The 27,440-nt window shown below is 39.9% G+C and overlaps 2 protein-coding genes across 2 annotated transcripts; both read right to left on the bottom strand.

Annotated features, from left to right (window-relative positions):
• Window positions 1-311: 311 nt before the first annotated feature.
• Window positions 312-24,533, bottom strand: LOC138928594 (myb-like protein AA). Its single transcript, XM_070285868.1, has 2 exons — window positions 24,000-24,533; window positions 312-374 (listed from the first exon to the last, which is right to left on the bottom strand). Exons 1-2 carry the CDS (start codon window positions 24,531-24,533, stop codon window positions 312-314), a joined length of 597 nt encoding a protein of 198 aa, XP_070141969.1.
• Window positions 24,534-25,523: 990 nt separating this feature from the next.
• Window positions 25,524-25,821, bottom strand: LOC108084633 (histone H4-like). The gene has a single exon (XM_017180921.3). The coding sequence runs from the start codon at window positions 25,788-25,790 to the stop codon at window positions 25,524-25,526; it is 267 nt and encodes an 88-aa protein (XP_017036410.1). The 5' UTR covers window positions 25,791-25,821.
• Window positions 25,822-27,440: the final 1,619 nt, after the last annotated feature.

The raw sequence follows: 27,440 nt of genomic DNA, 5'->3' as shown, positions 1-27,440 counted from the left end.
TTCTGCAATTTTATCTGGAAATTCAGATGTATCAAAATATGACTCTATATCATTTTTAATATCATTATAGAAGTCATCAGTTTTGATGGTATATATAAATGAATCTGTATCCATGTAATTCAATTGTATGTTTTCATTAAATTTTGGTTTCATATAATTATAATGAAAATCATACATCTTCCATTTTGAAATTCCTAAAATTGAAAAACCTAAATATAATGGTTTATTATATAAAACATTTAATTTGTTCATTTGAAATGCATAAAAATGATCCGAAAATTTTTTAAGACTATGAAAGTTAGATTTGGAAATCAGTGAACGGGCGCAATCTCTTTTACGACCAGGAGAATCATTTGGAGTTGCACTTTCCCATTCTGAAATTAATTTAATATTAACGCGTTTATCAACGTTCTCCATGGTCTTTCCAAAGATCGAATTGTTGTTGTTGAATAATTTATAAAATTTTTTATCAAATGTATTATTAGCATTTGTACGATGAAAATTATTAAGATCAATATATTTCTTCAACCAAGGTTTTTGGAAGAAGCGAAGACCTCTATGAATTTTTTTCAATTGTAATCCACATTCTAAGCACTGTTTCAAATTTCTATAGTGGATTATATAATTATTTTTATCTTTTAGATCTGCAATTAATTTTTTTACTTTAGATGATGGTGTTGGTAGCTGATTACTACAACAAAATGGTAAGTCATTATGAGTCTCATGCAAGCTAAAAGGATAATCTAAATCTACCTCGAAAATGTATCCATATTCAGAATCATCTGGGTGCTCTAATATATTTATATTATCAAGGGTTTCCCTTGATACCCATTCAAATCCTCCATATGGCAAAGGTTGGGACATGGCCCATCCATACAAATTGTTGGCATCAAAATATGATAAATATTGGGATTCTTTTTTATCGTCATAAGAATCCAAATATTTATGATTAGCTTTTGAATATCGATTTACGCATTGCACGAGACCACCACGAATGCCCGACTGTAGAAATTTTAATTGATCTATATCTGTTAATAGTTCTAACTCAATTTCGGTATATTTTAACATGGCCTCCCATGATAAACCAGGTAAGGTGTAAAAATCCGCAGGGTCTAATGAGTGAATTTTCATGCAGATATTTCGAAAGTTTTCAAAAACATCTGTCATTAGCAAGACATCTGTTTTCAAATACAATTCCAAATAATCTTTTAAATTTTGACATGAAAATTTATCCCAAACCCTCTGTGCATGAGTATAATTTTCTTCCGAACAATTAGTTTCTGTTAGGGAGCTATAGAATGCTTCTCGGGGAGGTAAAGAAGTTTCTGATAGCCTCTCAACTGAATCTAAATATTCATAAGGAAATACACCCTTACGCCTCATCAAAGAAAATTCTTCCTGATTTTCAAAGAAGGTTTTCGTTGTTACTAATTGATCATCATCTAGGTTTGATGCAAGTGTGTCTAAGGCGGACGACATGAAGCGGAAAGAATCAAGGAAGCGAATCTGAAAACTTCCCCCATCATCAGTATATATAGTTTTTGAGAGGGAAATATAGTGCTCCTTATTTGACGGAATAACACTCATTTCTCCAGGTATGAGAGCCAATTCTTTCACGAATAAATGACAATCATACCTGGAGAAATTATGGAAAAAAACTGGGATGAAATCTGGGACTTGATATTTTAAATTGCATGCATTATGTGCAGCACCTCTGAATTTACCAGTAAAATGGCAATGATCCCTCACCCTATCTAATAAAAGGGGACTATGGCAGATATGGCATTTATCAGTTTTTTGGAATTCTTCTTCCTCATCCATAGACATTTGGATGGAAATATAATTTGAATAAATAAATTTTAAATTTGTAATGAGTGAATTCACAAAATTTTGCCCTGCTTCTAAGGTCGTTTCAATTTCAATCTTACTTAGACTATCATCATACGCACACTTAATATAATATGCATATGCTATAGGCACATGTGTATTTATTTTAAATAGTTTTTGACTAATAGCCTTCTCATCAGGCTGCAGTATAGCTTCAAAGTCAGCATATACTGAAAATGGCACCTTAACCTCCTTATGAACATTCGTGCAGCGGAGGGTGGCGTTCTTCGGATTGGGCAGTCTGGAAACTATTTTGCTACACACTTCAGAATGACGTTTGGCGGCTTCCTTAGTTAAGGAATAATTCAGGCATCTATTGCAGAAATAATAATAATAAATAAGACTCACCCTGAAAGATTTCTTATCCATGTGTAGTGCGCTTTATTTCCTTCCTCCAAAAGCAGCATATTTATTTGGCGGGGTTTCACCTCAGGTGGGTAAAAAATGGGACCATAAATTAATCCATCATCATATCCAAAAACAGATACGCTCAGCTCCAGGTTTTTTTTTCATAAAATCCGTGATATGTCGGGGGTTGAGAGGGAACTCCAATCCACTGAAATCCAATTGATACCCGTTTTGGAGGGTGATAACATCATCTTCAATGTTAACCCTATACCCGCTGCATCTACTCCGTTTGGCTGATTTGTTCATGATCGCAGCAATTATCGTCCACTTGAAACAAAACTCATCGTTCAAGTTTCTTACACTCACAATGGATGCTTTATGTTCCAGTGCCTTGGGTAGCTCGATAAATGACGATCCTCTTATTGGTGAATATTGGTTCACGTTCATCTCAAGCCGAGCGATGTGGACCAATGTCCATCCACTATCCCTCTCTTGGAACTCATCCATTTTCCCAATTATTTTCTCGGTGTGGTCCTCATATTCATTGTTAATGTCTGAGTGCATGGAGAGAATTGTCATTTTCGATTGAAATGACTTCATCTCCATACACTCCTCCTCATCTTTTAATAGCTTATACAAACCGAAAAGTTCAAAATTAACTTTTACGGATGCATAGCTTTCCAAAATTGTTGCTAGATGAGGCAGAAATGCGTCTCCTGCCTCTCGTAAAAATGATGCCGGGAATATCACTCCTGCCTGCGTATTCTCGAACAGGTAGTGAAGGATCCTCCCTCGAAATCCATCTGCTACTTTTTTGACCCGGGAATCCACGGGTTCAATAGCATTCATTTTATGCTTCTCCGTTCGCACATGCTGATTCCATACAGCAGAGGAATTTGTGGGCTTATTGCACTTTTCGCAGAATCGATACATTTTGGTTCTTGTTTTTTTATTTTATGTTTTTTAATTCACTTGATCGATTTTTTTTTTTTTTTTTTTTTTTTTTTGAATAGCACAGCACAGCACTATTTACAAACAGTTTTAATAATTTCTTAAATTTTCCTTTTGTTTGTTTGTTTTTATTATTTTATTTTTTTGATTTGGTTAATAGCACAGCACAGCACTATTTACAAACAGTTTTAATAATTTCTTAAATTTTCCTTTTGTTTGTTTGTTTTTATTATTTTATTTTTTTTGATTTGGTTAATAGCACAGCACAGCACTATTTACAAAAAGTTTAAATAATTTCTTAAATTTTCCTTTTGTTTGTTTGCTTTTTAATTAATTTATTTTTATTATTTTTTTTTTCTGATTTGGTCAATAGCACAACACAGCACTATTTACATTATTCAGTTCACTTTCACTTTGCTTTTTTTTCAGTTTCTTTTTTTTGTTATATATTTTTTAAACACTTGGTCGAGTTTTCACTTTACAAAAAATGTATTATTGGAGACCGAGAGAAATTTTCGAGACGAAGAAAAATATCTTAACGCGAGCGAATGTTTTTTTAAACTAAAACCATTTCCCGAAATGCACTTTCCAAGATGACTTTTTGGGGGTTTAGAAAGTACCCCATTTCCTTATTTCTATGAATGTGTGTGAGAAAGTCTTAAGGGGGTAAATTCTTATGTGTTCTTCAAATTTCTCTTTTTGTTCACATCCCTTTTCTATTAGGAAGGTTAGCTCCCCGAAATTATGCTAATTTAAGGTAACATCCACATATGTTACACATAGGATGGTGGGGTTGAAACACTTAAGATCCTCCACCCTTATACGCAACTCTTTGTTACAAAAGGTGTGGGAAAGTCTTAAGAATATTTAGGATACATTTTTTGTTTCCTAGAAAATGTGTCTTTTAGTTCACATGCCCTCTCTATTAATTCAAACATCTGCGATCATCCACTCTCACATGCACACAACTCTTTCTTTCATGCGGTGTGGGAAAGTCTTGAAGATATTTTGGGATATATTCAAATTTCTTCGATTCCTTTCACATGCTTTCTTTATTAATTTAAACGTTTACGATCGCCCACCCTTTCCCACGGAATACCTTCTCACTATTAAGGGGGTGATATTCATATACACACATCTATTACCTTCTATATCATCATCTACTCTCCACTTATGTCATACATATACTCATCCTATATGCACATAAGTAGAAAATACCTTCAAATTATACAACAAAATATATCATTACATGTTTAGCCAAGTTAATTGAATCTACTTTCCACCAATTAAAACACACAAGCAGGCCTGGGTAGACACGAGCCACACACACGATCTTACAAATTCATAGATCAACAGGTAAGCAACAACCCTCGCTTTTCATACCTAGAAATTTCTTGACACAAGCTACACACAAGCATGAGAACATTTCCCATCCACCACCACCACACGAGTCGGCCAGGTACAAACCGTTCAGGCATAAGCCAAACGATCTCACAAATTCATAGATCAACAGGTAAGCAACAACCCTCACTGTTCATACATAGAAATTTCATGGCACAAGCATGAGAACTCACCCCATCTACCACCACACGATCTCACAAATTCTCACGCATGACAACAGAAACAAAACCGTTACAAGGTATTACACGTTTAGTCAAGTTAAATAACTGGGGTGACTTACACACCTGCTATCCTAATTGAATCACATTAACACAAGCCGGATACGCACAATAACTAACCCTAATAAATTCTTACGCATTATGCCTCATCCCTCCCTCCTTCACAAATTCTCACAAATTCCTTATGTCTCATCCCTCCCTCCTTCACAAAATCCCACAAATTCCCATGCTTGAACACACACCTTATCCCTTTAACCCCTCCCAATCAGTTTCTCACGCTTAACAACACACAAAACTGCACATGATCATGCATGCATAAAATAATGAGGGGGAGGATCTTACCCTAAACCCCTTCCCCCTAATAATTAATTGATTTTTTATGCTAATTAGGACACCTGCGCCCCCCTCGCGCGCAGTCATGCGTGACTAATGACCCTCCGCACCCCTCGTGCGCAGTCATGCGTGACTACTGACCCCCCCCCCACCCCCTACCAAACTGGCAAAGGACCCGCAATACTCTTCTACTTAGAGGAACGAGTGATCATAACATCTCGATCACTCCCAAAGGACAACGTTCACCAAGTTCACTGTCATCGTTCACACCGTTTGGGGATACCATCTGATGCAATTCTCTTGTTTGTTTTTATTCATTATAACGTAGTTTCAGTCAAGTGCACTTATCTTTTTATATATGACTGGTGAGCAAAGGAAATTATAGGGATAGGAAGGACCCCGACCCCAATACCGGCGAGCTGAGCGCAGAGCGCAGTATAGTGCACGAAAACCCGATTCCCTTTCCAGCCGAGGCTGAACCCGAAGAAACTCCACAGCCGTACCAGAAGTTAAATCATTATAAGTCTGCAATCCAGCAGCACCCACTCCATCCAAGTACTCTTGTCAAATCCATCTCGACCAAGTCCGAGCGCTATGGGATAAGGTCGAGACAGAGTACGAAGCTTGTTCAGAGCTAATTTCAGTTGGTTTAGAGGGCGCTGCAGACACCTTGCCTGCTCTTAAGGCAAAATACGACGACACCTATTCCATTTATGAACGGTGTGCCGCCAAGTTCATGGAACAGATCGATACGATCTCTGCTAAAGCAGCTCCGGTCCAACCTCCTGCGCCCCAAAATTCCTTTCCGTCTGGCTGTCGGCTTCCTCCGTGCGAAACGGAAGTTTTCTCGGGCGATTATCTTCGCCATAACAACAAATATATGTACGAATTAAATAAATTTGTAAAATAAAAATTTCCACAAAGATAATTATTATAGCAAAAATAATTATTACGAGTCCGATTGGTTCCTAAATTCCCAATCAAACTTCGACCCATAAATTTTAATATATATTTACATTACATTTTTGTAAAAAACAAAAATATCCAAAATGGCTCCTTCAATTCCAAACAAATTTACTTTGATCTGTGACCGTCTCAGTCACTTCGAGTCCAGAGTCTGCAATCCAGCAGCACCCACTCCATCCAAGTACTCTTGTCAAATCCATCTCGACCAAGTCCGAGCGCTATGGGACAAGGTCGAGACAGAGTACGAAGCTTGTTCAGAGCTAATTTCAGTTGGTTTAGAGGGCGCTGCAGACACCTTGCCTACTCTTAAGGCAAAATACGACGACACCTATTCCATTTATGAACGGTGTGCCGCCAAGTTCATGGAACAGATCGATACGATCTCTGCTAAAGCAGCTCCAGTCCAACCTCCTGCGCCCCAAAATTCCTTTCCGTCTGGCTGTCGGCTTCCTCCGTGCGAAACGGAAGTTTTCTCGGGCGATTATCTTCGCTGGCCGACTTTCCGGGACCTTTTCACAGCGGTCTATATCGACAATCCTACGCTGACCCCTGTAGAAAAGTTGTTCTATTTAAATGCCAAGACGAGTGGTGAAGCTCATTCCATAGTTTCAAATTCGCCACTGACCAACGACGGTTTCCGCTCAGCATGGAAAAACCTATCTGAGCGTTTCGAAAATAAACGCGCGTTGGTAAACAGCCATCTGAAGAAATTGGTGAACATTCAGTCCATTGAACGTGAGTCTTCGGCAGCCTTGAAGGAGCTGCAGAATACAATTCAAAATTGCCTCACATCCCTAACTCTGTCCGGCCTTCCTACGGATAATTGGGACTGCCTCCTGGTGTATTTTGTGCTCCACGAAGCTTCCAAAGCTGACGCTTTCCTTATGGGAGCAATCCTTAACAAATAAAACCGATATTCCGTCGTGGCTAGAACTCGATTCTTTTCTTACTGAGCGCCATAGAACTCTGGAAACCATCGATTCTCTCCAGCTTCCTACGATATGCCTCCGTTCGTCTAAACCGACAATCTCCAACCAGTCGCCACGAGTACTACAATCCTTTAGTACGCGGATTGTTCGCTTATCCAAAAGATGCGAATTGTGTTCTGCAGAGAACCATCCAGTGCGTAAATGTGCACGCTTCCTCCAAATGACGATAGAAGATCGTACTTCATACATTGAGAAAAAACAGTTGTGCTTAAATTGCTTTGCAAGCGGTCATCCACTCCGTAATTGCACAAGCGCCCACAGCTGTCTTACTTGTCACGGTCGGCATCACACATTGTTGCATCCAAGGAACCCTTCATCCAGTGTTCCGAATCCTCGTGATGACGCACCACAAATTCCTGCACCCATCCAAAGAATTTCCTCGTTCTCCACACGAGTGACCACTTCTGCCGATTCCAATTACTGGGTTCCGTACGACGACAGCAAGAGCAGACGTTCCCGAGGTATTTTATCCTACCAATGCCGAGTCTGCCAAGGGAACCATCCTCTTCGGAAGTGCCACCGTTTTCTCCGGCTTGATGCGAAGAAACGGCTCCAGACAGTCATCGACAGGAAGTACTGCGTCAACTGCCTGGCCCACCACCATTCCGGAGGATCCTGTCGAAGTAGCGACCGATGCCAGTCGTGTGGACAGGATCACCACACCCTTCTACATGCCGACGAACGCTCAGCGTTATCCTATGCTTTCCAGAGCTAATACTTCCTGGTACTTTTGCTGCGTATCCTCGCAAGGGGGGGGGAGAATGTTCACGCCAGAAAGGCGCTCAATTTCGGGAGGCAGTGTGATCCCGAACGCTCTCCTTTTCTCTCCCTCTTCCTCCGGACTTCCAGTCCTAGAGCTTCCAATCCGCTCTCCCTAGCTTTAGTTTCTTTTGTATAGTTAGTACCAATTTACTTCTGCATAAATAAAGACATTCGACGCACGTCGCGAAACAACCCGAAAGTCTACGTGTTCTTATTTCGAGTGCATTTCAGAGTTAGAGCCGCCCCCCTCCAACATTTGGTCCTTCGAGCCGGATTTCATCCACCAGCAGCTCCGGTGGCTTTAACACCGCACAAGATAAGTTCAAATATATTATTGCTGCCGGTCATACAGTTAGGTTTTGCGAAGCTCAATTCGTCTTAATCTCTCTGTATGATTTGTCTAAATCCTAAGTCCGATTGGTCCGACACTACGGCAGCATAATAAGTTCCAATTCCGAATCCAAATTTCATTTTCTACATTTGTGCCAAAATCCAAAAGTGTGTGTTTAAATAAATAAATAAATGCAATAGCCACAGTGAGAATTTAATTCCAATAGTTCTCAATTCCTCTTCGTTAACTGTGTTCCCGCTAGCATTTATTTACATTTACATACATAGTCAATACAGTCCACTCCACACCACTACAATCGCTGTCAACATTGACATTTCCCCAATTCGAGAAATTATGTCCAAATAATTTCTATACAAGATCTACGGGTTCCAAAATTCATAAAGTGTTTGTTTAAATAAATGCCTAAGCCACAGTAAAACTTTCCAATTACGAATTATTCTTAATTCCTTCTCGTTTACTGTGTTCCCGCTAGCATTTATTTACATTACATATATACTACAATTACAGTCCACTTCACTCCGAAACTTATATTTACAAATTTACAACAATAACTGTCCGCAGTTACTAAAATTACAAATTTATTTAATTCGTACATATATTTGTTGTTTTTTACTCCCTCGCTCTATCCTGAGCTGCAATACGTATTTACATACATACTTAATCGTCTGCATACGACGCTCCGATATTTGGCAATTTTTTCCGCCTCTCCTTATCTCTGCTATTTTGCACTTGCATACGACAAGTGCACAAATAGACATACACAAGTATTGGTTCCAAAATACAGCACCGGTCAATCACATAAGTCCAGATCAATAAAATAATTTGTAAATTATTTTATATTAAAATTCCAACTAACGAATTAAGTTAGAAATCCAAGTGCGCTTCCGTATCCGCACTAGTGTGACCGTATATTATTCGCTGCTGACCGGAATTATTAAATTAAATTGCATATTTCCGTTTTAAATTCCGAAGGAGAAAATACAATTTTCCACAAAGATAATTATTATAGAAAAAATAATTATTACAAGTCCGATTGGTTCCTAAATTCCCAATCAAACTTCGACCCATAAATTTTAATATATATTTACATTACATTTTTGTAAAAAACAAAAATATCCAAAATGGCTCCTTCAATTCCAAACAAATTTACTTTGATCTGTGACCGTCTCAGTCACTTCGAGTCCAGAGTCTGCAATCCAGCAGCACCCACTCCATCCAAGTACTCTTGTCAAATCCATCTCGACCAAGTCCGAGCGCTATGGGACAAGGTCGAGACAGAGTACGAAGCTTGTTCAGAGCTAATTTCAGTTGGTTTAGAGGGCGCTGCAGACACCTTGCCTACTCTTAAGGCAAAATACGACGACACCTATTCCATTTATGAACGGTGTGCCGCCAAGTTCATGGAACAGATCGATACGATCTCTGCTAAAGCAGCTCCAGTCCAACCTCCTGCGCCCCAAAATTCCTTTCCGTCTGGCTGTCGGCTTCCTCCGTGCGAAACGAAAGTTTTCTCGGGCGATTATCTTCGCTGGCCGATTTTCCGGGACCTTTTCACAGCGGTCTATATCGACAATCCTACGCTGACCCCTGTAGAAAAGTTGTTCTATTTAAATGCCAAGACGAGTGGTGAAGCTCATTCCATAGTTTCAAATTCGCCACTGACCAACGACGGTTTCCGCTCAGCATGGAAAAACCTATCTGAGCGTTTCGAAAATAAACGCGCGTTGGTAAACAGCCATCTGAAGAAATTGGTGAACATTCAGTCCATTGAACGTGAGTCTTCGGCAGCCTTGAAGGAGCTGCAGAATACAATTCAAAATTGCCTCACATCCCTAACTCTGTCCGGCCTTCCTACGGATAATTGGGACTGCCTCCTGGTTTATTTGTGCTCCACGAAGCTTCCAAAGCTGACGCTTTCCTTATGGGAGCAATCCTTAACAAATAAAACCGATATTCCGTCGTGGCTAGAACTCGATTCTTTTCTTACTGAGCGCCATAGAACTCTGGAAACCATCGATTCTCTCCAGCTTCCTACGATATGCCTCCGTTCGTCTAAACCGACAATCTCCAACCAGTCGCCACGAGTACTACAATCCTTTAGTACGCGGATTGTTCGCTTATCCAAAAGATGCGAATTGTGTTCTGCAGAGAACCATCCAGTGCGTAAATGTGCACGCTTCCTCCAAATGACGATAGAAGATCGTACTTCATACATTGAGAAAAAACAGTTGTGCTTAAATTGCTTTGCAAGCGGTCATCCACTCCGTAATTGCACAAGCGCCCACAGCTGTCTTACTTGTCACGGTCGGCATCACACATTGTTGCATCCAAGGAACCCTTCATCCAGTGTTCCGAATCCTCGTGATGACGCACCACAAATTCCTGCACCCATCCAAAGAATTTCCTCGTTCTCCACACGAGTGACCACTTCTGCCGATTCCAATTACTGGGTTCCGTACGACGACAGTAAGAGCAGACGTTCCCGAGGTATTTTATCCTACCAATGCCGAGTCTGCCAAGGGAACCATCCTCTTCGGAAGTGCCACCGTTTTCTCCGGCTTGATGCGAAGAAACGGCTCCAGACAGTCATCGACAGGAAGTACTGCGTCAACTGCCTGGCCCACCACCATTCCGGAGGATCCTGTCGAAGTAGCGACCGATGCCAGTCGTGTGGACAGGATCACCACACCCTTCTACATGCCGACGAACGCTCAGCGTTATCCTATGCTTTCCAGAGCTAATACTTCCTGGTACTTTTGCTGCGTATCCTCGCAAGGGGGGGGGAGAATGTTCACGCCAGAAAGGCGCTCAATTTCGGGAGGCAGTGTGATCCCGAACGCTCTCCTTTTCTCTCCCTCTTCCTCCGGACTTCCAGTCCTAGAGCTTCCAATCCGCTCTCCCTAGCTTTAGTTTCTTTTGTATAGTTAGTACCAATTTACTTCTGCATAAATAAAGACATTCGACGCACGTCGCGAAACAACCCGAAAGTCTACGTGTTCTTATTTCGAGTGCATTTCAGAGTTAGAGCCGCCCCCCTCCAACATTTGGTCCTTCGAGCCGGATTTCATCCACCAGCAGCTCCGGTGGCTTTAACACCGCACATGATAAGTTCAAATATATTATTGCTGCCGGTCATACAGTTAGGTTTTGCGAAGCTCAATTCGTCTTAATCTCTCTGTATGATTTGTCTAAATCCTAAGTCCGATTGATCCGACACTACGGCAGCATAATAAGTTCCAATTCCGAATCCAAATTTCATTTTCTAAATTTGTGCCAAAATCCAAAAGTGTGTGTTTAAATAAATAAATAAATGCAATAGCCACAGTGAGAATTTAATTCCAATAGTTCTCAATTCCTCTTCGTTAACTGTGTTCCCGCTAGCATTTATTTACATTTACATACATAGTCAATACAGTCCACTCCACACCACTACAATCGCTGTCAACATTGACATTTCCCCAATTCGAGAAATTATGTCCAAATAATTTCTATACAAGATCTACGGGTTCCAAAATTCATAAAGTGTTTGTTTAAATAAATGCCTAAGCCACAGTAAAACTTTCCAATTACGAATTATTCTTAATTCCTTCTCGTTTACTGTGTTCCCGCTAGCATTTATTTACATTACATACATACTACAATTACAGTCCACTTCACTCCGAAACTTATATTTACAAATTTACAACAATAACTGTCCGCAGTTACTAAAATTACAAATTTATTTAATTCGTACATATATTTGTTGTTTTTTACTCCCTCGCTCTATCCTGAGCTGCAATACGTATTTACATACATACTTAATCGTCTGCATACGACGCTCCGATATTTGGCAATTTTTTCCGCCTCTCCTTATCTCTGCTATTTTGCACTTGCATACGACAAGTGCACAAATAGACATACACAAGTATTGGTTCCAAAATACAGCACCGGTCAATCACATAAGTCCAGATCAATAAAATAATTTGTAAATTATTTTATATTAAAATTCCAACTAACGAATTAAGTTAGAAATCCAAGTGCGCTTCCGTATCCGCACTAGTGTGACCGTATATTATTCGCTGCTGACCGGAATTATTAAATTAAATTGCATATTTCCGTTTTAAATTCCGAAGGAGAAAATACAATTTTCCACAAAGATAATTATTATAGAAAAAATAATTATTACGAGTCCGATTGGTTCCTAAATTCCCAATCAAACTTCGACCCATAAATTTTAATATATATTTACATTACATTTTTGTAAAAAACAAAAATATCCAAAATGGCTCCTTCAATTCCAAACAAATTTACTTTGATCTGTGACCGTCTCAGTCACTTCGAGTCCAGAGTCTGCAATCCAGCAGCACCCACTCCATCCAAGTACTCTTGTCAAATCCATCTCGACCAAGTCCGAGCGCTATGGGACAAGGTCGAGACAGAGTACGAAGCTTGTTCAGAGCTAATTTCAGTTGGTTTAGAGGGCGCTGCAGACACCTTGCCTACTCTTAAGGCAAAATACGACGACACCTATTCCATTTATGAACGGTGTGCCGCCAAGTTCATGGAACAGATCGATACGATCTCTGCTAAAGCAGCTCCAGTCCAACCTCCTGCGCCCCAAAATTCCTTTCCGTCTGGCTGTCGGCTTCCTCCGTGCGAAACGGAAGTTTTCTCGGGCGATTATCTTCGCTGGCCGACTTTCCGGGACCTTTTCACAGCGGTCTATATCGACAATCCTACGCTGACCCCTGTAGAAAAGTTGTTCTATTTAAATGCCAAGACGAGTGGTGAAGCTCATTCCATAGTTTCAAATTCGCCACTGACCAACGACGGTTTCCGTTCAGCATGGAAAAACCTATCTGAGCGTTTCGAAAATAAACGCGCGTTGGTAAACAGCCAACTGAAGAAATTGGTGAACATTCAGTCCACTGAACGTGAGTCTTCGGCAGCCTTGAAGGAGCTGCAGAATACAATTCAAAATTGCCTCACATCCCTAACTCTGTCCGGCCTTCCTACGGATAATTGGGACTGCCTCCTGGTTTATTTGTGCTCCACGAAGCTTCCAAAGCTGACGCTTTCCTTATGGGAGCAATCCTTAACAAATAAAACCGATATTCCGTCGTGGCTAGAACTCGATTCTTTTCTTACTGAGCGCCATAGAACTCTGGAAACCATAGATTCTCTCCAGCTTCCTACGATATGCCTCCGTTCGTCTAAACCGACAATCTCCAACCAGTCGCCACGAGTACTACAATCCTTTAGTACGCGGATTGTTCGCTTATCCAAAAGATGCGAATTGTGTTCTGCAGAGAACCATCCAGTGCGTAAATGTCCACGCTTCCTACAAATGACGATAGAAGATCGTACTTCATACATTGAGAAAAAGCAGTTGCTTTGCAAGCGGTCATCCACTCCGTAATTGCACAAGCGCCCACAGCTGTCTTACTTGTCACGGTCGGCATCACACATTGTTGCATCCAAGGAACCCTTCATCCAGTGTTCCGAATCCTCGTGATGACGCACCACAAATTCCTGCACCCATCCAAAGAATTTCCTCGTTCTCCACACGAGTGACCACTTCTGCCGATTCCAATTACTGGGTTCCGTACGACGACAGCAAGAGCAGACGTTCCCGAGGTATTTTATCCTACCAATGCCGAGTCTGCCAAGGGAACCATCCTCTTCGGAAGTGCCACCGTTTTCTCCGGCTTGATGCGAAGAAACGGCTCCAGACAGTCATCGACAGGAAGTACTGCGTCAACTGCCTGGCCCACCACCATTCCGGAGGATCCTGTCGAAGTAGCGACCGATGCCAGTCGTGTGGACAGGATCACCACACCCTTCTACATGCCGACGAACGCTCAGCGTTATCCTACGCTTTCCAGAGCTAATACTTCCTGGTACTTTTGCTGCGTATCCTCGCAAGGGGGGGGAGAATGTTCACGCCAGAAAGGCGCTCAATTTCGGGAGGCAGTGTGATCCCGAACGCTCTCCTTTTCTCTCCCTCTTCCTCCGGACTTCCAGTCCTAGAGCTTCCAATCCGCTCTCCCTAGCTTTAGTTTCGTTTGTATAGTTAGTACCAATTTACTTCTGCATAAATAAAGACATCCGACGCACGTCGCGAAACAACCCGAAAGTCTACGTGTTCTTATTTCGAGTGCATTTCAGAGTTAGAGCCGCCCCCCTCCAACATTTGGTCCTTCGAGCCGGATTTCATCCACCAGCAGCTCCGGTGGCTTTAACACCGCACAAGATAAGTTCAAATATATTATTGCTGCCGGTCATACAGTTAGGTTTTGCGAAGCTCAATTCGTCTTAATCTCTCTGTATGATTTGTCTAAATCCTAAGTCCGATTGATCCGACACTACGGCAGCATAATAAGTTCCAATTCCGAATCCAAATTTCATTTTCTACATTTGTGCCAAAATCCAAAAGTGTGTGTTTAAATAAATAAATAAATGCAATAGCCACAGTGAGAATTTAATTCCAATAGTTCTCAATTCCTCTTCGTTAACTGTGTTCCCGCTAGCATTTATTTACATTTACATACATAGTCAATACAGTCCAGTCCACACCACTACAATCGCTGTCAACATTGACATTTCCCCAATTCGAGAAATTATATCCAAATAATTTCTATACAAGATCTACAGGTTCCAAAATTCATAAAGTGTTTGTTTAAATAAATGCCTAAGCCACAGTAAAACTTTCCAATTACGAATTATTCTTAATTCCTTCTCGTTTACTGTGTTCCCGCTAGCATTTATTTACATTACATACATACTACAATTACAGTCCACTTCACTCCGAAACTTATATTTACAAATTTACAACAATAACTGCCCGCAGCTACTAAAATTACAAATTTATTTAATTCGTACATATATTTGTTGTTTTTTACTCCCTCGCTCTATCCTGAGCTGCAATACGTATTTACATACATACTTAATCGTCTGCATACGACGCTCCGATATTTGGCAATTTTTTCCGCCTCTCCTTATCTCTGCTATTTTGCACTTGCATACGACAAGTGCACAAATAGACATACACAAGTATTGGTTCCAAAATACAGCACCGGTCAATCACATAAGTCCAGATCAATAAAATAATTTGTAAATTATTTTATATTAAAATTCCAACTAACGAATTAAGTTAGAAATCCAAGTGCGCTTCCGTATCCGCACTAGTGTGACCGTATATTATTCGCTGCTGACCGGAATTATTAAATTGAATTGCATATTCCCGTTTTAAATTCCGAAGGAGAAAATACAATTTTCCACAAAGATAATTATTATAGCAAAAATAATTATTACGAGTCCGATTGGTTCCTAAATTCCCAATCAAACTTCGACCCATAAATTTTAATATATATTTACATTACATTTTTGTAAAAAACAAAAATATCCAAAATGGCTCCTTCAATTCCAAACAAATTTACTTTGATCTGTGACCGTCTTCAGTCACTTCGAGTCCAGAGTCTGCAATCTAGCAGCACCCACTCCATCCAAGTACTCTTGTCAAATCCATCTCGACCAAGTCCGAGCGCTATGGGACAAGGTCGAGACAGAGTACGAAGCTTGTTCAGAGCTAATTTCAGTTGGTTTAGAGGGCGCTGCAGACACCTTGCCTACTCTTAAGGCAAAATACGACGACACCTATTCCATTTATGAACGGTGTGCCGCCAAGTTCATGGAACAGATCGATACGATCTCTGCTAAAGCAGCTCCAGTCCAACCTCCTGCGCCCCAAAATTCCTTTCCGTCGGGCTGTCGGCTTCCTCCGTGCGAAACGGAAGTTTTCTCGGGCGATTATCTTCGCTGGCCGACTTTCCGGGACCTTTTCACAGCGGTCTATATCGACAATCCTACGCTGACCCCTGTAGAAAAGTTGTTCTATTTAAATGCCAAGACGAGTGGTGAAGCTCATTCCATAGTTTCAAATTCGCCACTGACCAACGACGGTTTCCGCTCAGCATGGAAAAACCTATCTGAGCGTTTCGAAAATAAACGCGCGTTAGTAAACAGCCAACTGAAGAAATTGGTGAACATTCAGTCCATTGAACGTGAGTCTTCGGCAGCCTTGAAGGAGCTGCAGAATACAATTCAAAATTGCCTCACATCCCTAACTCTGTCCGGCCTTCCTACGGATAATTGGGACTGCCTCCTGGTTTATTTGTGCTCCACGAAGCTTCCAAAGCTGACGCTTTCCTTATGGGAGCAATCCTTAACAAATAAAACCGATATTCCGTCGTGGCTAGAACTCGATTCTTTTCTTACTGAGCGCCATAGAACTCTGGAAACCATAGATTCTCTCCAGCTTCCTACGATATGCCTCCGTTCGTCTAAACCGACAATCTCCAACCAGTCGCCACGAGTACTACAATCCTTTAGTACGCGGATTGTTCGCTTATCCAAAAGATGCGAATTGTGTTCTGCAGAGAACCATCCAGTGCGTAAATGTGCACGCTTCCTCCAAATGACGATAGAAGATCGTACTTCATACATTGAGAAAAAGCAGTTGCTTTGCAAGCGGTCATCCACTCCGTAATTGCACAAGCGCCCACAGCTGTCTTACTTGTCACGGTCGGCATCACACATTGTTGCATCCAAGGAACCCTTCATCCAGTGTTCCGAATCCTCGTGATGACGCACCACAAATTCCTGCACCCATCCAAAGAATTTCCTCGTTCTCCACACGAGTGACCACTTCTGCCGATTCCAATTACTGGGTTCCGTACGACGACAGCAAGAGCAGACGTTCCCGAGGTATTTTATCCTACCAATGCCGAGTCTGCCAAGGGAACCATCCTCTTCGGAAGTGCCACCGTTTTCTCCGGCTTGATGCGAAGAAACGGCTCCAGACAGTCATCGACAGGAAGTACTGCGTCAACTGCCTGGCCCACCACCATTCCGGAGGATCCTGTCGAAGTAGCGACCGATGCCAGTCGTGTGGACAGGATCACCACACCCTTCTACATGCCGACGAACGCTCAGCGTTATCCTACGCTTTCCAGAGCTAATACTTCCTGGTACTTTTGCTGCGTATCCTCGCAAGGGGGGGGAGAATGTTCACGCCAGAAAGGCGCTCAATTTCGGGAGGCAGTGTGATCCCGAACGCTCTCCTTTTCTCTCCCTCTTCCTCCGGACTTCCAGTCCTAGAGCTTCCAATCCGCTCTCCCTAGCTTTAGTTTCGTTTGTATAGTTAGTACCAATTTACTTCTGCATAAATAAAGACATCCGACGCACGTCGCGAAACAACCCGAAAGTCTACGTGTTCTTATTTCGAGTGCATTTCAGAGTTAGAGCCGCCCCCCTCCAACATTTGGTCCTTCGAGCCGGATTTCATCCACCAGCAGCTCCGGTGGCTTTAACACCGCACAAGATAAGTTCAAATATATTATTGCTGCCGGTCATACAGTTAGGTTTTGCGAAGCTCAATTCGTCTTAATCTCTCTGTATGATTTGTCTAAATCCTAAGTCCGATTGATCCGACACTACGGCAGCATAATAAGTTCCAATTCCGAATCCAAATTTCATTTTCTACATTTGTGCCAAAATCCAAAAGTGTGTGTTTAAATAAATAAATAAATGCAATAGCCACAGTGAGAATTTAATTCCAATAGTTCTCAATTCCTCTTCGTTAACTGTGTTCCCGCTAGCATTTATTTACATTTACATACATAGTCAATACAGTCCAGTCCACACCACTACAATCGCTGTCAACATTGACATTTCCCCAATTCGAGAAATTATATCCAAATAATTTCTATACAAGATCTACGGGTTCCAAAATTCATAAAGTGTTTGTTTAAATAAATGCCTAAGCCACAGTAAAACTTTCCAATTACGAATTATTCTTAATTCCTTCTCGTTTACTGTGTTCCCGCTAGCATTTATTTACATTACATACATACTACAATTACAGTCCACTTCACTCCGAAACTTATATTTACAAATTTACAACAATAACTGCCCGCAGCTACTAAAATTACAAATTTATTTAATTCGTACATATATTTGTTGTTTTTTACTCCCTCGCTCTATCCTGAGCTGCAATACGTATTTACATACATACTTAATCGTCTGCATACGACGCTCCGATATTTGGCAATTTTTTCCGCCTCTCCTTATCTCTGCTATTTTGCACTTGCATACGACAAGTGCACAAATAGACATACACAAGTATTGGTTCCAAAATACAGCACCGGTCAATCACATAAGTCCAGATCAATAAAATAATTTGTAAATTATTTTATATTAAAATTCCAACTAACGAATTAAGTTAGAAATCCAAGTGCGCTTCCGTATCCGCACTAGTGTGACCGTATATTATTCGCTGCTGACCGGAATTATTAAATTGAATTGCATATTCCCGTTTTAAATTCCGAAGGAGAAAATACAATTTTCCACAAAGATAATTATTATAGCAAAAATAATTATTACGAGTCCGATTGGTTCCTAAATTCCCAATCAAACTTCGACCCATAAATTTTAATATATATTTACATTACATTTTTGTAAAAAACAAAAATATCCAAAATGGCTCCTTCAATTCCAAACAAATTTACTTTGATCTGTGACCGTCTTCAGTCACTTCGAGTCCAGAGTCTGCAATCTAGCAGCACCCACTCCATCCAAGTACTCTTGTCAAATCCATCTCGACCAAGTCCGAGCGCTATGGGACAAGGTCGAGACAGAGTACGAAGCTTGTTCAGAGCTAATTTCAGTTGGTTTAGAGGGCGCTGCAGACACCTTGCCTACTCTTAAGGCAAAATACGACGACACCTATTCCATTTATGAACGGTGTGCCGCCAAGTTCATGGAACAGATCGATACGATCTCTGCTAAAGCAGCTCCAGTCCAACCTCCTGCGCCCCAAAATTCCTTTCCGTCGGGCTGTCGGCTTCCTCCGTGCGAAACGGAAGTTTTCTCGGGCGATTATCTTCGCTGGCCGACTTTCCGGGACCTTTTCACAGCGGTCTATATCGACAATCCTACGCTGACCCCTGTAGAAAAGTTGTTCTATTTAAATGCCAAGACGAGTGGTGAAGCTCATTCCATAGTTTCAAATTCGCCACTGACCAACGACGGTTTCCGCTCAGCATGGAAAAACCTATCTGAGCGTTTCGAAAATAAACGCGCGTTAGTAAACAGCCAACTGAAGAAATTGGTGAACATTCAGTCCATTGAACGTGAGTCTTCGGCAGCCTTGAAGGAGCTGCAGAATACAATTCAAAATTGCCTCACATCCCTAACTCTGTCCGGCCTTCCTACGGATAATTGGGACTGCCTCCTGGTTTATTTGTGCTCCACGAAGCTTCCAAAGCTGACGCTTATCCTTATCCTTATCCTTATGGGAGCAATCCTTAACAAATAAAACCGATATTCCGTCGTGGCTAGAACTCGATTCTTTTCTTACTGAGCGCCATAGAACTCTGGAAACCATCGATTCTCTCCAGCCTCCTACGATATGCCTCCGTTCGTCTAAACCGACAATCTCCAACCAGTCGCCACGAGTACTACAATCCTTTAGTACGCGGATTGTTCGCTTATCCAAAAGATGCGATTTGTGTTCTGCAGAGAACCATCCAGTGCGTAAATGTGCACGCTTCCTCCAAATGACGATAGAAGATCGTACTTCATACATTGAGAAAAAACAGTTGTGCTTAAATTGCTTTGCAAGCGGTCATCAACTCCGTAATTGCACAAGCGCCCACAGCTGTCTTACTTGTCACGGTCGGCATCACACATTGTTGCATCCAAGGAACCCTTCATCCAGTGTTCCGAATCCTCGTGATGACGCACCACAAATTCCTGCACCCATCCAAAGAATTTCCTCGTTCTCCACACGAGTGACCACTTCTGCCGATTCCAATTACTGGGTTCCGTACGACGACAGCAAGAGCAGACGTTCCCGAGGTATTTTATCCTACCAATGCCGAGTCTGCCAAGGGAACCATCCTCTTCGGAAGTGCCACCGTTTTCTCCGGCTTGATGCGAAGAAACGGCTCCAGACAGTCATCGACAGGAAGTACTGCGTCAACTGCCTGGCCCACCACCATTCCGGAGGATCCTGTCGAAGTACGACCGATGCCAGTCGTGTGGACAGGATCACCACACCCTTCTACATGCCGACGAACGCTCAGCGTTATCCTGGTACTTCCTGGTACTTTTGCTGCGTATCCTCGCAAGGGGGGGGAGAATGTTCACGCCAGAAAGGCGCTCAATTTCGGGAGGCAGTGTGATCCCGAACGCTCTCCTTTTCTCTCCCTCTTCCTCCGGACTTCCAGTCCTAGAGCTTCCAATCCGCTCTCCCTAGCTTTAGTTTCTTTTGTATAGTTAGTACCAATTTACTTCTGCATAAATAAAGACATCCGACGCACGTCGCGAAACAACCCGAAAGTCTACGTGTTCTTATTTCGAGTGCATTTCAGAGTTAGAGCCGCCCCCCTCCAACAAGGTATGTTATTGTTTATGTAGATTTTTGGCTTGTAGCGTCTGTGGTTTTTATATATATTTCCTAGCTTCCTGCCTTTGAGAGTGCAGCAGATGCATTTGCTCGTGTTGAGTTTGAGGTGCCATTTGGCAAAATATTCAGACAGCTTGTCTAGGTGGCTATTTAGTTCATTTTCAACACTGGTCATGCGTGCTCCTGATCCTAGTATTAATATGTCATCTGCATATATTAGTTTCATTATTCTAACTGTTGTGTTTTGATTTATTAAGTATTCAGGGATGTCGTGCAGGTAGATGTTATATAGGATTGGTCCCAGGATTGATCCTTGGGGAACTCCTGCCGTTATGTCTCTTCTGATTGAGTTTTCATTGTTTGGGCTTGTTACATAGAATGTTCTATTTTTTAGGTATCTAGATGTTATTTTTAATGTGTTTTTGTCAAATTTTAGTGTTTTCATTTTATGGATTAGACCATCAATCCATATTGTATCGAAATCTAAGGCGCATGCTATTGTGCTTCTTTTTATGTGTATATTGTCGAATATGAATTTATTTGCGTCCAGAAGTGCGTGCTTTATTTAGATACTTTCTCTGAATCCATATTGATTGTTTTTTAGTATGTTTTTTTCTTTTAGGTGTGCCTTGATTTTTTGTGCTATTATTTTTTCCAGTAGCATGCCTATTGCTGAGAGGATGGCTATGGGTCTATAACTTTTTAGTGAATGTGGGTCTGTTTTTGGTTTTTGGATTGGTATAATTTTACTGTTTTTCCATTCTATTGAATAGTAAGAGTGATTTATGCAGTGGTTAAAAATCCTGTTTATATGTTTTATGATCGGAATGTTAAAATGTTTTAATAGATAATTGCTTGTTAGATCTGGGCCTGTAAATTTTTTATTATTTTTTTCTTTAATTATGTTGAAAAGTTTTTCTGTAGTTGTGAATATGGGTTGCTGTGTTGTCTCCCAGTCTCCGTCTGCTGTTTGGATGTCATTAAAGTTTGTTATTGTGCTATTTATTTCAGTTATTTGTGCTATTGATGTTTCTATTTCTGTTTTATGGTTTCTTAGTGATGTACTGGCTAGTGTCATGTTGTCGTTTTGTTTGTGTATTTTTTCAAAGGACCAAGCTAATCCATTGATTTTTTCAAAATTTGTTGTTAGATGGGTGCTATTTGTGTTGAAGTCAATTTCTTGTTTTTCTGTGTTATCTAGTATGATGGTTGTTTGTAGTTGTTTTTGTGTTCTTATGTGTGGGCTTGTTTGTTGTAATATTTTATGGTTTATTTTATTTGTTTTAATATTTTTTAGGCGGTTGCTGATTATTTCAATTTTTTTGTTTTCTATTATAACATTTAGTTGTCTGTTTATTTCTAGTATTTTATTTTTTATAAGATTTTTTTGGTTTATTGTTAGGGTTTGCATTTTACGTTGTAGCAGTCTTCTTAATTTCTTTTTTTGCTGTATAAGTTGCTTGCTTTTTCTTCCTAGTTCTAGTGCTATGCAGTTTGTATTTGGATTGATTTTATATTTTGGTATGATTTTCGGATCGTCTATGGCTGTTTTTATTGCATCAGTTGTTGTATATGTTTGTCAATTTCTTCTATGTTTTGGTTTTTGTTATTGGGTATAGTGCCTAGATTTTTTAGTATTGCATGACTTAGGGCTATTGTGTTGATTTTATTAAAATTGTGGATGATTTTTGGTTCGTTTCTTATGAGTCTATTTTGTTTGAGGTGGTTAATTGTTATTTGTATTGCATGATGGTCTGACGGGTAGTCTTTTATCACCTTGCATTATGATTATTAATATTTGTGTTGTTAAAAGAATGAACAGGTCTATTGTTGTGTTATTTTTTCTACCGGGATGGGTTGGTTCTTCGGGTGTGCATATGATTAGGTCTGGATTATTTAGAATCCAGTTGTGTAGTATTTTTCCTGCTTGGTTTATGTGTTTTATATCGTAATGTGGTTGGAATATTTTTGAGCCTATTGTAGATTAAATCCAGGTCTTTGGTTTCTAGGTGGTCTTTTGGTCTATTGTAGAGGGTTGCTATTATTATGTTTTTGTTATTGTGGAAGAGTTTTAGGGCTATTACTTCCATTGTTTCTGTTTGTTTAATGTATATTTGCTGATATTTTATATTATTTTTCATGCAGATTGCTACTATATTATCTTTTTAATGTTTTTTTGTGATCGTGGTTTGTCTGATAAATTTGTAGTTTTTTAGCATGGCCTGGTTGTTATTTTGTAGATGGTGTTCTGCTATGTGCATGATATCCGGGTTATATTTATTTAAAAAATCATTTAGTTTTGCTCTTCTTCGCAGTTGCTTTAGTCCGTTCACGTTTAGAAAAATGCATTTCATGCTTTATTTTTGTGCTAAGTTATATATAAATTCTAGTATTATTAGTTTCTTGTCAGCACTATTGTTCGTTTTCGGATAGTTCAATAAGGTATTTTTCATTATTTCTATGCACGTGATTAGGTCTTTTCCAAAGGCCTCCTTTGTATCATCATTTATTGTATTTATGGTTGTTTTAGGAGTGTTTTTATTTTGTTGATTATTGTTGTTGTTGTTTATGTTCGTGCTATTATTGGTTGGGAATAGAGATGAGAAAGATCTGTTTGGGGTTATTCTATTTATTTGGGTTGTTTTGACGATTTGGTTGTTTGTTTTTGTTTCATTATTTTTTCTCTTTTCGGCTAATTTTTCGACTTGGCTTTTCCTGAAGGGACATATTTTTGCGTTTGCTGTGTGCTCTCCTTTACAGTTTACACACTTAGGTTTTAAAGCTTGTGTTTCATTATTTTCTGGTTTTTTGACCTTGCATTGCCCTGGGCTGTGTGGCTCTAGGCATTTGACACACCTATACGGCATGTTGCAGTTGCTAGCTACGTGCGAAAAACGTTGGCAGCGTTTGCATTGTTTTATGTGATTGGGATGGGGTTTATACCCTTCTACTTCTACCTTGCAATTTAGTATATATTTTATTTTATATATGTTTTTTATGTTTTGTGATTTTTTAATAGTAACTAGCCAAAATTTTTCTTTGTAGGGCTCTACTGTTAGTATTTCTAGTTCAGGTATTATGTCATTTAAAGCTTGTTTAATCTCATTTTTGTCAAATATTTCTGGGGGTATTTTCTTAATTATAATGTTGTGTGGTTTTAGTTGTTTTGGCGTGTATGTGAAGTACAGTGCTTTGTTGCCTGTTAATATATTTTTTGCTGCATTTAGATTTTTTAGCTTATATGTTTTAATATGGATAATATTTTTATTTATTATATTTAGGGTGTGCTTAAATGGTATGAGGTTTTTAATTTTCTTAGCATCTAAGTTGTAGATAACAATTACCGGCAGGTTCTGCAGGTTCTCTTCTTCGGCTGGTGCTGTGTTCGTTGTTGGTGTTGTTTTAGGTGTTGTAGCTGATGTTGATGTTGTCTTCTTTGGCTGTGGCTTCGATGCATTTGAGGTTGAGGGTTCTTCTTGGTCTGCTATTGGCAGATAATAATTTGTTGTATCGTTGTTGCTATTTTTGTTGTTATTGTTGTTGCTTTTGTCGTTTTTGGCATTTTTGTTTTTGTTGTTGTTTTTGGCGTTGTTGTTATTGTTGTTGCTGTTGCTGGTTTTGTTTTCGTTTGCTTTGAGTAGCTGTTGGTTTTGGTTCTGTAGTTGTTGGTTTTGGTTCTGTAGTTGTTGGTTTTGGTTCTGTAGTTGTTGCATTTCACTTTTCATTTTTTTAAGTTCTTCTTTTAATAGCTCGAACTCTTCATTTGGGACAGTCTCATTTTCAGTGTCCATTTCACTGTCACTGGAGTCGTAATTTTCATCACTGTCTTCCGACGTCGTCTCAAACCGGCGCTTGTTTGTTTCAATATCCACCTCCATTATATGGACTGTGGGTTCAGACTCAGAGTCTTCACTATTTGATTTTGTTTTTAGAGATGCTTTTTTTGCATCAGTCATTGTTTTGTATTTGTTGTGGCGCTTCCCTAGCACTGTTTTAGTGCTGGAATTGCCTAAGGCACTTGTTGTTTTTTGTTGTTGTTTTAGCACTTTGATTGTGTTGTAGGTTAGTTGTTGTGATTTTGGTTGTTGAATTTGCGTTTTTTGTTGCAGTTGTTGTTGTGGTGGTTGTGTTTGGGATGTTATAACTTCGATTAAATCATAGTTTATTTGTTGTTGTTGCTGGTTACTTTTTATTGTTTGATTGTTTGGTTGTTGGTTATTTGCTTTTGTTGTTTCTGTTATTATTGTTTTTTCTTGTTCATTTTCCATTTGTTTATTGATGTTCACTTTTGCTGTTGTTTGGTGGTTTGCGGCTGCATAAGCAGCCATTTGCCTTTCGGCGGCTTTAACTTCAACGACTTCCGTCTCACTCACTTCGCTTTTGTTTTCTCAGTCACTATCTGAATTAAGGATCCTCTGTGAGGTTTTGCTCACTTTTTGCCAGAAACCTTGTACATAAAAACAAACTCAAACCCAAACGTCCTTTTCAGGACGACCAAACTATTTCAAAAGAAACTTACATTTTCAAATATGCCTAGCTAAGTTTAAATTTATATATATAAAATATACATATAATATTTATATTTTTGGTTATCGCTATGCAGAAACCAATAGTACAGTCGTCGTCAGAGAAATTCCAGGACATGGACAATGAACATTGTCATTGCAAGACAGTTTACGCTACCTAAAGATGATTGTCTTCCTACGGAAACCCCGACCAATTCAAATAAAGATATTTCCATTCTTCGGCTAGAATATTCAATGTTAAGATATATGCGAAATATAACTTGATAATTTTTCTCTTTTATGAAATTAAGTGGTGGTCCTGAAAAGGACCGATTGTTGAGAAGTACAAACTGTACTGATTTTTTAACCGCCGAAACCGTACAGGGTGCGGCCTTGTCTCTTCAGGGCGTAGACGGTGACGGCATCACGGATCACGTTCTCCAAAAACACCTTCAGAACACCACGGGTTTCCTCGTAAATGAGTCCCGAAATGCGCTTCACGCCGCCACGCCGAGCCAGACGACGGATGGCTGGCTTTGTGATACCCTGGATGTTATCACGCAGCACTTTGCGATGACGCTTGGCGCCACCTTTTCCCAAGCCTTTGCCTCCTTTACCGCGACCAGTCATTTTTCACTATTTTATTTTTACACTTCGAAAGTCACCACTGAACTAATGTAGAAGCCGCGTCGGCCGCTCCTATTTATACCTAAACTCTGCTCTGCACGAGCGAGCCCGAACGCTATGGCCTTCTCGCTCTGTGCTCGACAAACGAAATGGCATGTGCTTCGACTAGCTCTCTCTTTTCCACCCTCCACGTTTTGCTATATAAGAGGGTAGGCAATGCGCAGCTCGTTTATTGTGTTTTCAGACTCGTGAAGTAAACAGTGAACAGACAGTGAAAATAAGAAGAATCTAAAATGGCCCGTACCAAGCAGACCGCTCGCAAATCGACTGGTGGCAAGGCGCCACGCAAACAACTGGCAACCAAGGCCGCTCGCAAGAGTGCCCCAGCCACCGGTGGTGTGAAGAAGCCCCATCGCTATCGCCCCGGAACTGTGGCTCTGCGTGAGATCCGTCGCTACCGGAAGAGTACCGAGCTGCTGATCCGCAAGCTGCCTTTCATATATAATTTACATACTACAATGGTTAAATATCTTATAGTCAGAGATCGATCTTAAAATATATAAATACAAATATTTACAATTATTTATATAGTGCGATACTCTATTGGTATCTACGGAATGTAGGGACATTTATATTATTTTAATTCAGGGAATTTTTAAAAGATTTAAAAGGTATATTAAAAAACCAAATTGTACCGTGTTTGATCAAATTGATGTTGTTTTAATCAAACACAATCCAGTATATTTCATTTAATTAGCTTAAGGGGGGATATACATGCAAACCAAAATTTTTTTTGGTTTAAAAAATAGTTTGTTACTTAAAGAATATACTGTGTAAGTTTCATTATCGAATTCCAACTCCAAGTGCCTCAAATCAACTATATACGCAAGGTTGTGACGCCTCCATTCCTTCGGCGCACAACCCTGCCTATTAAAATAAGCATAGAGACTAAGTATACAAATAATCCCCCCTTATGTTATAACTAGCCTGTAATTTAAAGTAGTAAGACGGCACTGAAGCCACTTCAATTACACAGGAACACAAAATTAAACTTTGTGAAATTTCCACGAACCATTTCAAGTTTTCCATGATATTTGGGTGCTCCTGAGTAAAAGTCCCATACAAAATTATTTTCCATCACCTACAGGTTCCGCGGTATACCTAAGAATACAAAAAACCTATGTTTGCCGACATTTTGAATTACGTGGCCTATATAATTGGACTTACCTTTATTATTTTTGGTAGGACCTACTCTCAATACATCGCGGCACTACTAAAAAATAGTCCCAATCGTGAACCATTGCCCATGTCTTTGGAATTCGACGCCAAAGTTGAAACTCCCAAAATTTTCAACATTTCTGTGATGAAAAATCAATTCTGAGAATTAAATCTTATATGGAACTAATTTTAAATATTCATTGAATCTATTGTTCATTGTATTCTTTAATTTCGGTTTAAAGCGTTTTCATGAGGACATTTTATTGGATTTATTAAACGAATAAAACAGCTTTTTTGGTTTTATTATCTACTCCTATTTGCTGTCAAATTTCAAATAAGTCAAGGCAACCTATAAAATAGTAGTAGATATGTTTCTTTTTATATATAATATACATTTTTTCTTTTTGACTAAACTTAAATATGTAAGGATTATCG

Source organism: Drosophila kikkawai, chromosome 2L (genome assembly GCF_030179895.1).
Source record: "Drosophila kikkawai strain 14028-0561.14 chromosome 2L, DkikHiC1v2, whole genome shotgun sequence".
Classification (NCBI taxonomy): domain Eukaryota; kingdom Metazoa; phylum Arthropoda; class Insecta; order Diptera; family Drosophilidae; genus Drosophila; species Drosophila kikkawai.
Note: the sequence above shows the minus strand (reverse complement) of the source record. Positions and strands in the feature narration are given on the sequence as shown.

What these genes read in the sequence shown, in the direction of transcription:
- LOC138928594 (XM_070285868.1), bottom strand. Translation starts at nt 24,533, where the DNA reads ATGGAGGTGGATATTGAAACAAACAAGCGCCGGTTTGAGACGACGTCG. An exon ending in AGAACCTGCAGAACCTGCCG is followed by an intron (nt 375 to 23,999) that starts GTAATTGTTATC and finishes AATTAATTTCAG; the next exon opens with AATGGGAAAGTGCAACTCCA.
- LOC108084633 (XM_017180921.3), bottom strand. Translation starts at nt 25,790, where the DNA reads ATGACTGGTCGCGGTAAAGGAGGCAAAGGCTTGGGAAAAGGTGGCGCC.